Source organism: Zosterops lateralis (assembly GCF_965231275.1).
Source record: "Zosterops lateralis genome assembly, chromosome: 5".
Taxonomy (NCBI): Eukaryota; Metazoa; Chordata; class Aves; order Passeriformes; family Zosteropidae; genus Zosterops; species Zosterops lateralis.
In genome coordinates, this window is record NC_139766.1 from 71,203,585 (window position 1) to 71,216,428 (window position 12,844).

General features: G+C 61.0%; 2 protein-coding genes across 2 annotated transcripts; one reads left to right on the forward strand and one right to left on the reverse strand.

Annotated features, from left to right (window-relative positions):
- Positions 1 to 220: 220 nt before the first annotated feature.
- On the forward strand, positions 221 to 2,626 carry BTC (betacellulin; the record flags this gene model as incomplete). The annotated part of the gene is made up of 6 exons (XM_083861097.1): positions 221 to 305; positions 1,321 to 1,416; positions 1,634 to 1,751; positions 1,885 to 2,031; positions 2,323 to 2,430; positions 2,524 to 2,626. The coding sequence occupies 5 exons, from the start codon at positions 221 to 223 to the stop codon at positions 2,426 to 2,428; spliced, it is 552 nt and encodes a 183-aa protein (XP_083717223.1). The 3' UTR covers positions 2,429 to 2,430; positions 2,524 to 2,626.
- A 3,426-nt stretch (positions 2,627 to 6,052) lies between these two features.
- On the reverse strand, positions 6,053 to 10,710 carry GC (GC vitamin D binding protein). Its single transcript, XM_083862482.1, has 12 exons — positions 10,491 to 10,710; positions 9,494 to 9,563; positions 8,927 to 9,059; positions 8,625 to 8,836; positions 8,299 to 8,431; positions 8,088 to 8,182; positions 7,711 to 7,840; positions 7,410 to 7,612; positions 7,002 to 7,134; positions 6,793 to 6,890; positions 6,414 to 6,546; positions 6,053 to 6,321 (listed from the first exon to the last, which is right to left on the reverse strand). Exons 1-12 carry the CDS (start codon positions 10,597 to 10,599, stop codon positions 6,268 to 6,270), a joined length of 1,503 nt encoding a protein of 500 aa, XP_083718608.1. The 5' UTR covers positions 10,600 to 10,710; the 3' UTR covers positions 6,053 to 6,267.
- Positions 10,711 to 12,844: the final 2,134 nt, after the last annotated feature.

Here is a 12,844-nt window from a genome sequence, read left to right on the forward strand (position 1 = left end):
GTCCCGCCGCCGTCCCACGCCGCCCACAGCTGGATCCCGGGGGGGCAGCCGCCCCATGGCTCATCCCTGGCTCCCGCCAGGCCGCTCCCGCCCTGCTGCCGGCCCGGGGGGGCGATGGGCTCCCTTTCCTCCCCGCTGGCCTCTCGGAGCTCTGTCACCCAAAGCGCGTCACTAGCGCGGGGGGGGCTATATATAGCCAGGAGGGACGTGTGTGCCGGGAATGTCCCCGCCGTGGGACGGGGGCACTCCGGAGGCTGGGCCGGGCAGCTCCCACCGCTGTTCCCAAGGGCCGGATGAGGAAACAGGTAGCAGGAGACGAGGCCTCCAGGATCTGGCCGCGCAAACTCTCCGCTCCCCGGGAAGCTTCAAAGTGCACCCACTGGGGATGGCGGCAGCCCCGCCTCGGCCAGCCACCTCCGGGGAGCCACCAGCGCCCTGCCCCTTCAGGCAGGACCTGTCCCCGCTCCCTGGGTGCCACCACGGCGGGTGAATCCCCGGGGAGGGCCGGGCGGGGAGCGGGGCCGTGCTGAGTCAGTGTGGTGTGGTGTGGTATGCCAGCGATCCGGTTACCGCCGCTCCGCCGGGCCGGCCGCCGCCGCCTCCCGGTTCCACCCCGCGGAGAGCGCAGTGCCCGGTCCCTTTCCCGGCCCAGGCTGTGCGGGGCTCCAGGGAGACCTCGGAGACCCCCGCCGTGCCTGAAGGGGCTCCAGGAGAGCTGCACTGGGACTTGTCCCAAGGGCACGTGTGGAGTGACAGGACAAAGGGGAACGAACGGCTTCGCACTGACAAAGGGCACGTTTAGATTAGATATTGGGAAGGAATTCTTCCCTGTGAGGGCGGGGAGGCCCTGGCACAGATTACCCGGTGAAGCTGTGGCTGCCCCATCCCTGGAAGTGTCCAAGGCCGAGTTGGACATGGCTCGGAGCAACGTGGGATAGTGGAAGGCGTCCCTGTCCACGGCAGCAGGGTTGGAACAAGATGGACTTTACAGTCCCTTCCAGCCCAAACCAATCAGCGATTCCATGATTCTGGCTCTCCCCGGGGATCCCTCCCTGCGCCCTCCCTGGGCAGAGGAGCAGCTGGCCGGCCTGTGTGGTCCAAACCCCACCGGGCCGGCTCCCAGCCCCCCTTGCCGGGGCGTTGGTGGGTGGAGGCAGCGGGCGGGGACCGGCTTCCCCTTCTCCCGGCCTGGGGAAAAGCTGATGCTGCCGGCGCAGGGGGGCGGCGGGCGCAGCTGCAGAACCCGCTGCCAGCGCCCTCCCTGTGCCCGTGGCGGGGTGCCCGGGGCTCCCCCTCTGAGCTGCCCCCGCTCCTTTCCAGGCCTGGCGCTCTTCAGCTGCGTGGGCGCCGACACCAATGTCACGGCCGGGCACGGCACGGAGGGGCTGAGCTGCGGCACGGCCAGGGGATGCACAGGTGAGGAGGTGCTGTGAGAGCGCTCGGAGGAGCCGGAGCCCTCGGAAGGGAGCGGGAGAGCGGGCCGGGATGGTGAATGAGCAGGTGTTTCCTCCCTGGGGCATCCCTGGGCTGCGCAGCCAAGGACACCCGGGCTGGCTGGAGCTCAGGGGTGCAGCTGCCTCGGGGCAAAACTGTCACCCCCTTGGGGAAATTCTTTGTCCTTTGTCACCCCCAGGGAACGGGACGCAGCTGCGGCGGCAGAGCCACTTCTCCCGGTGCCCGGAGGAGTTCCAGCACTACTGTGTCAAAGGGAGGTGCCGCTTCCTGGTGGCCGAGCAGGCACCGGCTTGTGTGTAAGTCACCCCCGGTGGGGACACGGCGGCACGGGGTGGGGTGGGATGCTGTGCTCGTCCTCCCCGGGAGAGCAGCGTGAGGGGGGCACGGGCAGCTTTTGGGACCGCCCTGTGCCTCCCCTGTGCCTCCCAGGTGCGAGCGAGGCTACACCGGGGCTCGCTGCGAGAGGGTGGATCTGTTCTACCTGCGAGGGGACCAGGGCCAGATCGTCATCATCTCCCTGATCGCCGCCATCGTCACCCTCATCATCCTCGTCGTCGGCATCTGCCTCTGCAGTCAGTACGTGGGGGAACGGGGCGGGAAGGGAAGAGGAAAGAAAGAGGGAGCGAATCCTGCCCAGCTCCCCTGGCTCCAGGCAGGTTGAATTGGGGTGTCCCAGGCTGGTGGAACATGGTCCTGCAGCTGTTGGGAGGTGCCTGGGACATTCCTTTGGGGCTGGGAACCAGTTGTTTTCCCATATGGATCTTCTGCAGCGTAAAAGCCGAGGGAGAGGGAGGAGCATCACTGCCATGTCCCCTTCTGCCTCTTTTATTTTTGTTTGGCTTTTTACGATTTTTCCTCCCTGTCAAGCCACTGTCGGAAGCAGCGAAGGAAGAGAAAGGCAGAAGAGATGGAAACGTTAAACAAGGATTCACCTTCCAGAAGCGAAGATGTGCGGGAAACGGGCATCGCGTGAAGGTGCAGGGGAGCGGGGGGGGCGACCGAGCCGGTGTGACCGGAGCCCCGCATTGGGGTGGGTGCCGAGGCCGACGGGCTCCGCTCTCTCCGCAGGAGCTCCCGGTACCTGCGGGCGGGTCCCGGACGGCAGCAGCGGCTGGCTCCACGGGCGAGGGCTAGAACGTGCAGCGGCTTGAATAAAGGGGTGACGGAAAGGTGTCCCCGTGTCGCCGATGTCCTTGGGGCAGGGGCTGCGCTGCCGCGCCGCGGCCGCCAGACGGCGACACTGAGCTGGGGGCAGGGCCATACCCGCGCTGGCCACGCGAGGGCGCCACAAAGCTGCCACCTCCATCCCGGTCCCATTCCCGGTCCCGGCTCCAAGGGGCTCTGCCGGGCTCGGGGTGCCGTTCCGGGCGGCATGAAGGATGTGCTGGAGCTGCTCCCGTTGCCGCCGCGGCGCCTCTCCGTAGGGACCGAGCCGAGCTCAGCGTCCCTGAGCGCCCTCCGGGCTCCCGGCGGCCGGCGGGAGAGAGCCGAGGGAGTCTCGGTGTCCCGGGGTGAGGGAAACCGGGCAAAAGGGGTAGAAAACAGGTGTGAACAGGGGCAGAACTGGCCGTACCGGGGCCGTGGGCTCCCGTCTCCCCTTGCTGCTGGCTCCGGTGCCCGGCAGGCGCTGCCCGGAGCTGCGGTCCGGACCCTGCCCGGGCAGCCGCGGGTGATGGTTTGTTTCCCTCCCCTCGGTGCGGGCCCGCCGGGATGCCCGTGGCTCTGACAGCGGGTTTAGGCACGGACTCTCCGGGAGGACAGCAGCAGCAGCATCCCAGGATGGGGCTGGATGTCCCTGGTGTCCCCACGCTGTACCGCGGGACATGGGGCGCGGTGGAGCCCCGGCAGCTCCCAATTCCCACCACGGGACCGGCTCCCGCTGGAAGCGTGGCCGGCGACCAGCCCTGGGGGCTCTGCGGCCCCGTTTGCCAGCCCGTACTGGGGAGACTGGGAGCAGGTGGGGCTGGAGCCTCCCGGGGGAGCGAGTGACCCCTCCTGCCCCCGGCTCCGTTCTCCCGGCACGGACACGGGCTGGGCTCCTCTGCCCAGCTCTCTGCAGGAGCAGGACAGACCCCTCCAGCCTGGCACCGGCTTTGCTAGAGAGAGAATGCCCTCGAACTGGCGAGTGCGGGAACAGCTCCTGGGGAAACTGGTTTGCACTGATGTCCAGCCCTCTGTTCCTGCCCAGGTGGGTGCCTGGGAGCTGGAGCTGGCAGCGGGATTTGGGGGTGGCTCTGGAGCTGTGTGAAGCTCTGCTGTGACCAAACACCTTTTTCAGCTCAAACCGTGCCACGGTGAGAGCAGAGGTCACCCCGGGGATCTGCATCAGTTCCTGCAGCCCCGCCGGTGAGACAGTGATTCCTGCTGGATTCCATGGCTGATGGCCACCCCGGTGGTGCCAGTCCCTCGGGAAGTGCTGGTGCCCGAGCAATGCCATGTGGCTGTGGAAGCCTCATCCCAGTGCCCAGGCAAGGAACAAGGTCTTGAGATCCCAAGGGACATTTTTTTTGGCACCTGCTTCACCAGGGTCCGGGATGGGGAGATGGATTCTAGATTCCACGCAGCTGCTGGGAGCCCTGGTGTGAGCTGAGTGGCACCAGCAGCACCTGTGAGCTGATCCCCCCCACATAAATGGCTGTTTATGCCCAGGGCCTGCCTGTGGGGACTGAAGCCAAGAGAAAAATCCTTGCTGTTCCTTTTGGGAATGTGCTGTATCTAATCTGGGAGACAAATAAAATGAAAAGGAGGTATGAGCCCTTCTGGCTGTTTTTTGTTTGTTTGTTTGTTTGTTTGTTTGTTTGTTTGTCTGTTTTAGGGGTGGTTGAAGTTGATGGCTGGGATGCTGCTGCCCCAAAAGGACTGGGGAAAGCAGGCACTGGGAAATCAGCAGCCCTGCAAGTCTCAGAGGTGGATACAACTAACAATTTCATTCTTTTTATAATGCTTCATGGAGCACTGGCCAGGTAAATGCTGGAACTGGTTTATTCAGTGCTGGGTTTTCAGTGCCTTGAGTAATTCTCACTGGGCTTTTCCCATGGCAGTCCTACATTCCCTGATTGTAATGAAGTGATGCCCCCCCTGGAATTCCTGCATTGCCACTGAATTCCTGCTTTAACCTGATGAGTCCCTGGGGAGCAGATGTGCTGAACAACAAGGCTGGGGGTTTAAAAAACCTCACACAACTAAGCCAGGAACATTGCTTCTTCCTTTACATCTTTGGGAATGGATTACAGAGGTTGTGGGATGAAAAGGCAGGAGGTGAATCAACCTTGTGTGTGTCACGGTGCTGAGGGCAGGAGGAAAGAGAGTTGGAAAATAAGATTATTTTTAAAAAATTAAAAAAAAAAAATCCCTGGTACAACAGAGAGTGGAAAAGCCAACTGGTTTATGCCCAGGCTGGCAAGGACGGGATGGAAGCCCTGGGGAGGTGATGCTGGTTGGCATCAGGCAGGAGCAGCCCGAACTTTCCAAGGAATCTGGTGGTTTTAGTAAGAGGATGATGAAGATTTGTGTTGTTTTGAACAGCAGTTGAGTATTTTTGGGTGGCTTTTCCCCCCATAGCAGCAATGATGTCATCTGGCAGAGATGTCCTTGGCTGCTTAATGGCATTTCTCCATCAGTTTTCCTTGGAATCCCAGAAGGTCACTGTAATTATTAGCCCTTACCCTGCTCATCTGCAGTGTGAAGGATGAGAACCTGACTACAGGAATGAGGTGTGGCTCACTCACTCCAACAGAACAAGGTGAAACCCAGCTTATTAATTGGACAGAATTAGAAATAATTAGAAAAATGGGAAATTAATATTTTGGGAAATTAATGCCAAAGGCAGGCTGTAACATGAGGGTGGTGGGTGCATCCAGTGCCTTGGCAGCAGTGGTTTTGCTGCTCCAGTGCAGCAGGTCCAGTCCCAGGTCAGTGGGATCCTTGGAGAATAGTACAACAAAAACCAAACTAAAACCAAGTTGTCCTTTCTGTCTAGTTCTGTACCCCAAAATAAGAGGGGCTGTGGCAGGAAATGGACAGGGACCATGCCAGCCAAATCCATGGTGTTTTTCACGCTACAGGGAAACTCAGCAGTGATCCATGGGCTGCCAATGTTCCCCAGAAAAGCGACAACCCAGCTTGAACAGGGAGTTCTTCTTGGTTTTGGCTCTGTTTTATCACTTTGGTTCATCTCTGCACACCCAGGTGTCCTTATCTTCTTCCCTTGCTGTACTCATTGTACACAAAGCTGCCACATTTGGGCTCAGAGGAATTCTCCTGTCGTGTTCTGGGCTGAGTTTGCCATCGTCCTACATCCCAACCCGGGGCATCTACACCTGCAGCACCCACAAAACCCCACCCGTGCTGGGGAGGGCTCAACTGGGCAGGTGGGGGTGCCCAGGGTCCCCCTCTCAGGTGATGAGCTGCTGCTTCCAGGTAGCTGAATACCCCAATACCCACAGACTGCTGACTTTGGGGGCATTTCATGAGTGTTTTCCCCGGTTTTGCTTATTTTTTAGAGCTTTAACTCCCAGGATCAGGGCTGGGACCTCTTCCTGCCCATGGAGGCTTAGCTGCGCCCCCTTCCCACCCTCCCCACCGTCTTTCCAGCAGCAGTGAGGGCACTTTTCTCGTCTTTATTTTGGCTGCAGCAATACAAGGGTGGCGGGGAGCTGCGGTGACACGTTCTATCTGCCGGACGACCTCCAGCCCAGCTCCCTGACGCTCCTTTCCCATGTCCCGCATTCCTGCGTGTCCACAGGCTCAGCCTCGCTCCCCCTTCATCCCGGCACGCCTGGAGCAGCCATCCCTGCTGCCGGCGCCGGGCCGCTATCCCAGCAGGCAGGACTCTTTCTTGCACACCTCCGCCAGCTCCGAGCTCACCTGGGGAAGGAGGGAAGAGCCGAGGGGCAGCCCCGGTGCGGGGTCCGGCCCCTGGGCGGCACAGGGGGCGGCAGGAGGGGCCGCGGCCGTACCTTGGCAGCGCAGAGGAGCGGGGGAGCGCCCGGGAGGCAGCAGGTGGAGGCGAAGGACACTCGCTGCTCCAGGAGCTGCTCCAGCCGCGCCGGGCTGGCCTCGGGCTCCGCCTGCGCCAGGCTCTCCCGCAGCCTGAGGAGTGAGGAGCGAGGTTACAACGGGATCCGTGGAATTCCGGACCCACACGGTTTTTGGGGTGGGGGGTGGGGAATGCACGGTGGATGGCTCCGTTACGCGTCCTCGACATTGTGGATGAATTCTGATTGCATCCAGTGATCTAGGTGGGTGGTTGTTTGTTTTTTTTTGTTTTTTTTTGTTTTTTTTTTTTTTTTTTTGGTTTTTTTTTTTTTTTTTTGTGGAAGGAAGGCAAAGGCTTACCTCTTCTTGAACTCAAGGAAAGGCAGCTCGTTGTACTGCCCGCAGAGCCGGCTGGCCTTTTCCAGGAAGGGGAGTAGCTCTGCTACCATCCGCTTGCGCTGGGGACACAGGGTGGGAGTTACCAAGCTAGGAAAAACCTCTGCGGGGATTTGGGTGGCACTGGGATCAGGGGGAATGGGATGAACCCCCAGAGCCCTCACGCCACTCACCCTGCTGTCCAAGCAGGTGGAGGGGTCCTTGGTGGAGCAGCATTCCCCCCGAAGTTTCCCAGACAAGTCATAGAGCTTGGTGAGGACGGCGTCAGGGAGGCTGGGCTGCCTCCGTGCCAGCTCAAACAGGAACCTGAAGTGGGAAACGAGTGGTCACACCAGTTTTCATCAGGGATGCTGCTCAGAATGGGATGGGGCCCGGCTTTGGCATCTTTGTGCAGCCCCTTGGGCTGCCTGGTGGCACAAATCCCCCTGAGGGAATTGGGGATGATCCCCTGGTTATCCCTATAATAATCTAAGCATGTAACAGGCTCAGGAACTGGTTGGGCTCAATGATATTTGGGGTCTTGTCCAACTTAAATGGTTTTATTCCATGACTGCACCCTGGCTGCCGTGGGTGCCACTCACCTGGTGGCATGGAGAGCCCCGTCCTTGGCACACAGCTCCTTGCTGGTGGGCTCTGACGCCTCTGGCAGCTTGGGAGCTGCTGCTGGGGGCATGGCCAGGATGCAGAAATGGTTTTCCATGGGGTTTTTCCCCGTGCAGCAGTCGGCAAAGCGCCCATCCCGGGCCGACAGCACGGTGCAGACTTTGCCTGTGTGCTCCAACAGCTGCAGAGAGGGAATGGGGGATGTGCAGGTCCCCTCGGCTCCCTGAGCTCCTGCTGGGACTCAGGGGCTGGTCTGGGATGGGCTCCAGCCTCCCCTACCTTCTTCTGCATGCAGTCCTCAGCCACTGAGTCACAGCACTGGGCAGACAGCTCAGCAGCGTCCTCGGCCAGGGGGAGAAGGTCCTCGAAGGGAGCAGTGGGAACCTTCTGAGCCAGAGAGGCCAGGTAGCTGGGGAGCACAGGGTGTATGGGGCTTAGGGGGCTTGGATCCCCCTTCCCAGGGAACAGCTCCGAGCAGGGGTGTGGGAGGGAGGGAATGGGGAGTGCAGGGCCTGCTCTGCACCAGGGCTGTGCATGGAGCACCTCCAGGGATTTACACCAGAATTAAAACTTGTGTTTCTGAATGCTGCCGGCCCACAGCAGCAGAGAGGAACCCTCTCCCAGCCCTGGGATGGAGAGGCCATTTCCTTCTGTACCTGAAGCTGACTTTGTCCTTCCCGTATGCTGAGAAGCGGGAGCAAATCTGGTTTGACGTCAGGGTGAGCAGGGAGAGGGTTTTCCTCTCCAGTTTCTGCCACAAAAAGAGAATGGAAATGTCCTCCTCTTCCCAAGGCCATTAGCACGGTGCATGCCCGTCTCCCTGGGGAGTGAGGATGGGGGTGAGCCCAGTGCTCCAAAGGGTCTCACCTCCTTCAGGAAGCAGGCAGTGGGTGCAGAGGAGATGCAGCAGGTGGAGACCATGGAGAGGAAGGTCCTGGTGGAGCCCAGGAGCACAGGCAGGGGAGCCTGGCTGTAGCTGCTGGAGTACTCATAAAGAAACCTGCGGCAGAGATGGGATAAGGAGACCCAGTGCCTTGGGATCAAGGGACCATAGGTGGGGTTTGGAGGCGTTAAGGCTGTCCAGGGATGGGAGCCCTCTCCAGGTATCACCTCAAGGTGTCAGCTCACAGCACCGGCCGATGCCATCACCCACCCGGGCTCAGCGGGATGCTATCCCCCCCACCCCGGCTCACCTATCGGCGAATTCCCTGGGATCCTGCCGGAAGGCCTGGCAGAGCTCCCTGTCGGAGGGCTGGAGGTACCGGGGCAGCGGCTGGGGCGGGTGCCGCAGGGCGGCCAGGCACAGCTTCCTCTCCAGCCCCTGGTGGGAGCAGCACTCAGCCGTGCCGGGATGCGCCGGGAATGGCGAGTCCGCGCTGCAGGATTTGACCGACAGCGCCGTGGACTGCGAGAGGGAAAGGAGGTTACGGCCGCCCCCGCCCCGCCCAGCCCAGCCCCGGTTTGGGGCCCGTTACCTGGTTTTCGTCAGTCTCACCCCGGCTTCGTAGCAGGAGGGGTCAGCCCCGTCGGCGCAGCACGTCTCGGCCAGGGAGACCATTTCCCGGACGAGGTGGCCGATCTCCTCGAAGGTGCCATTGGAATATTTCCGGCTGTTGGCAATGATGGTCCTGGGGGCAGGGGGCAAGGACAGGGAGAGCCAGGTGAGCCTTTCTCTTCAGTCAGAAATCACGTTACAGCACGTTCTGCCCAAATGGGTTTAACGGTGTTGGCTGTGGTGCTGCGAGAAATAACATCATATTCCTTGGAAAACAGCCAGGAAAGAATTGGAACAGCTTCCAGTCTGGGGGCTGCCACTTAAAGGGGACTATATGTCAGCTATGAGAGAATTCTTAATTATTTAGGTACTTAATTGGTTTTGAGGAATTCAGCAACGAATCAAACTTTCCTTCTGCTGAAAGCAGAGTCCAGGGGTTGAATTGCATCTCCCCTTTTTGATGAGTTCAATCCATTTTCCCTTTTCCAAGATTTCTATTTACTGTTTCCCGTTCTTGGCTCAGGTGTCAAGCGTGCTGGGAGGGCACCAGCAGCAGAAGGTACGTACAGGGTTCGGAAGTTCTCCTTTCCCAGCATCCTGTACTCCTGGCAGACTTTCTCCCGGACATAAGCCTTCCCTGAAAGTGCAGGAGAAGGAGGAATTGTGAGTAGGGAACAAGAAAAGCTCTGCCAACCATACCACACGCCGCTTTATCCACTTGAGGTTGGTTTTTTTTTTTTTTTTTTTTTTTTTTTTTTCCACTGCATTGAGTATGGAATATGTGGGGTTGGTTTTTCTGGAAGGGCTGGGAGCTCTGGGGCCAGGTCCACAGAGCAGCCAGCAGTGAAAACATTCCCAGCAATGCTGTCATCCCTGGAAAAAATGGGATCGATTTGTGTTACCAGACTCTGTGGGGTCAGACTTTGGCACCAGCAGGGTAAACACTGATATTGGTGTTTCCTGGGATTACAGTGTGGGGCAGGGTCACCTCCACAAAATCCAGGGGTTTGGGTCATATCACTCCTTTGGGAATGGAAGGGTAGGGTGAAAGCAGGGGGTTGCCAAAAAAGGGGAAGCCAAGGAAAAGGCAGGTCCCTTTTATGGCAGGAGTGTTGGCTATCGGTCCCAACTTGTGGCATTTCTGTTCACTTGTATAAAGCCGTGTGGGAGAGGCGAGTTTTAGGTGCTCTTTGGCAGGTGGGTGATTCCCTGTGGAGCTGAGAAGGCAGCAAAGGGCGGCAGAGCATCGTTTCCATCAAGGGGCAAGGTTTACAGAGGAGTGGTGCTTGTCAGGGGGGTAAGGAAATCCTATTTCCCTTTAGAAAGAGAAGGAGCCGATCCCTGCAGCTCTGTCATCTCCCCCTCCCGCCTCCTCCAGCATCACCCCAAAGTGGCCTCCTGGATACCAAACCATCATCCCACCCCTCCCCTTTCCTCTCTGGTCCTGCCCAGCAGTTTGGCTGCAGGCTGGAGAGGGGGGGCCACCGAAAATCACTGGGACTGAGGCCCCAGCCCCCTGCCCCTCACAGCGGGGGCCAGCAAAGCCCCAGGATCACGCCCTTACCTCGGTGTATCGCCTCTGCAGCAGCCAAGAACAGCAGCAGGGCCAGAGCTGCCCTCATGTTGGAGCTGCCTCCCCTCCTCCTGCCGGGAAGCGGCACAGGGAGTCTCATCCCGGCGTTTTTATGGAGGCAGGGACAATGATTAATCCCAGAGGGCAAAGCATCCTTGGCCTGCCGCCGGGGGGCCTGGGCGCCAGCGCCTCAGAAATCCAACCGGTTTCAATCATTAACTCGGGAAAATAGGGATGGGTGGCCGTGAAGCCTCGGGATCTGAGAGGGATGCCGGGAGCACCACGAATGACAAAAGGAGAAAAAGAATTCCGTGCACCCCGTGAGTGGAACGCTCTGTGTACTTGAGACAGTATCTGATCCTGAGGAAGGAGACATACCTTTTTTTGGATGTCGGCACACCAAATGTGCTGGTGCTGCTGGGAAATGCCGGCTGTTATCCTTGGGATCTCTGGCTTTGCAACTCTATCCCAGATTTCTGCTGGGAGCGCTGTAGAGCTCTGTGGGGTCTCCCTACAGTGCAGCTTTCCCTTTGTCCCTGGTAAAATGAAAATTCAACATGCTAGCATCTTCTAAGGTCCTAAGACCAGCCTAGGAAGAGGAGAAGAGGCAGCTAAAGTGCCCTTCGCTGGTCCTGCCTGAGGAATTGATGAGGGGGAAGCAAACGGGGATAGACAGAGATCCAACTGCTACAGTGAGACCCCTGGCCTCCAAACCTGTCCAGCCTCCCCATGCACCCCGCACTCCCCTTGAGAGCAGATATTCCTTCTCAGCCCACATCCCCTGGGATGCAGACAGAGCTGGTGTTTAGGGAAGAAGCCAGTTTTTCCTCCCCGTGGTCTGCACTGACGGTGAGCTGCAGCTTGGGACCAAATCCCGCCGCCGCAGGAGATAACAATGCCCTGTTCCTGATGGTTTAAGTGTGAAAAGTGAAAATAAATAATTAGGAACTCATGGAATGGGCTCTTCTCCTGGTGGAACTCTTCCTGGCAGCGCCCACAGCCGCCCCCGGGGCCGCCCCCAGCACACGGTGCCGGTCGGAGCCTCCGCGTCTGCCCCTGAGAGCCCGCAGCGCTCCCCGCGGCCGGGGCAGGAGCGGCAGCGCCGGGCTCGGCCCCAGCCCCGTCCCGGAGAGGCACCTCGCCCAGCCCCGCGGCGATCCCGGGCCTGACACGGATCCCGGGCCCGACCCCGCCTCGATCCTCCCGACGGGGAAAGGCGGCCCCGCCCCGGACCCCCCGACAGGCCTCAGCAGCGCTCGGCCCCCGCTCCCCCACCACAGTCGCGACCCCGCCGCAGCGCCCCGGGCTCCGAGCGGTCCCCGCCGGGAGCAGCGCCCGGGCCGGGGCTCGGACAGCGCCGAGCGCGGGGCTGGGACGGCGGGGCCAGGACAGGCATGTCCAAAGGAGGGGCGGGGTCGGGCCCGGGATCGCGGCGGTTCCCGGTGCGGGTGCGGAGTCCCCGTGTGGGCTCGGAACCCCGCAGGGCGCCCTCTGGCGGACACGGAGCGCGGTGCGAGCGCGGCGCCCCCGCGTGGCCCCGGGACAGCGGTACGGGGGGGCGGGGCCGGCACAGGTGCGAGGGGCGGGGCTGGCGCAGGTGGGCGGGGCGCCAGTGCGGCTGCGCGGGGCGGGGCCGAGGGCATTTAAACCCCGGAAGACGCCGCGGGCGCCATGTACGCCGTCAGGAGGCGGCGGGGCTGGGGTCGGCGGTAGTCGGTTCGGGCTCCCGCTGTGGGGTCCGGGCGAGGCGCGGAGGTCTCGGCCTTCCACCTGTTCTTCTCTCTACCCGTTCTTTCTTTCCCTCCTCTTTAGCTCCTTTCTCTCTACGTCCCTTTCTTCCTCCCCCAGCTGGCCTCCCCCTACGCCCCGTCCTTGCCCTGTTACGCACCCCAGCCACCCCCTCGCCTCCTTCCTGCCCCGTTTTTCCCCACTACCCAACCCGACACCCCCTTGTGTTACCCGTCCAGCCTCCCCTTTCTCACTTTCGTCCTTCCACCCTCCCTGCCCATGCCGACCCTACCTCCCCGTATCCTTCCCTCCAGCTCCCCTAAGCCCCCTCGATCCTCCGTGTCTCTCCCTTATCTTGCCTCTCTCTTATCCTCTCTCTCTGTCCCTTATCCCTTTCTCTCTTCCCCCGCAGCCGCGGGGTTCGGGGCGCCGAATAATGAAGCCCAGGGAACCGGAGCCCGGCGCCCCTCGCGGGAGTCCCCACACGGGGCCGGAGCCGCTCTGCGGGTCCCCCCACGGACAGCACCGCCTGCACTGCCGGGTGTCCCGCTCTCCCCACAGCACACTGCGGGCTCCCCGGGGGGGTCAGGGGGGGCTCCCTTCTCAGGAGGGGCTCA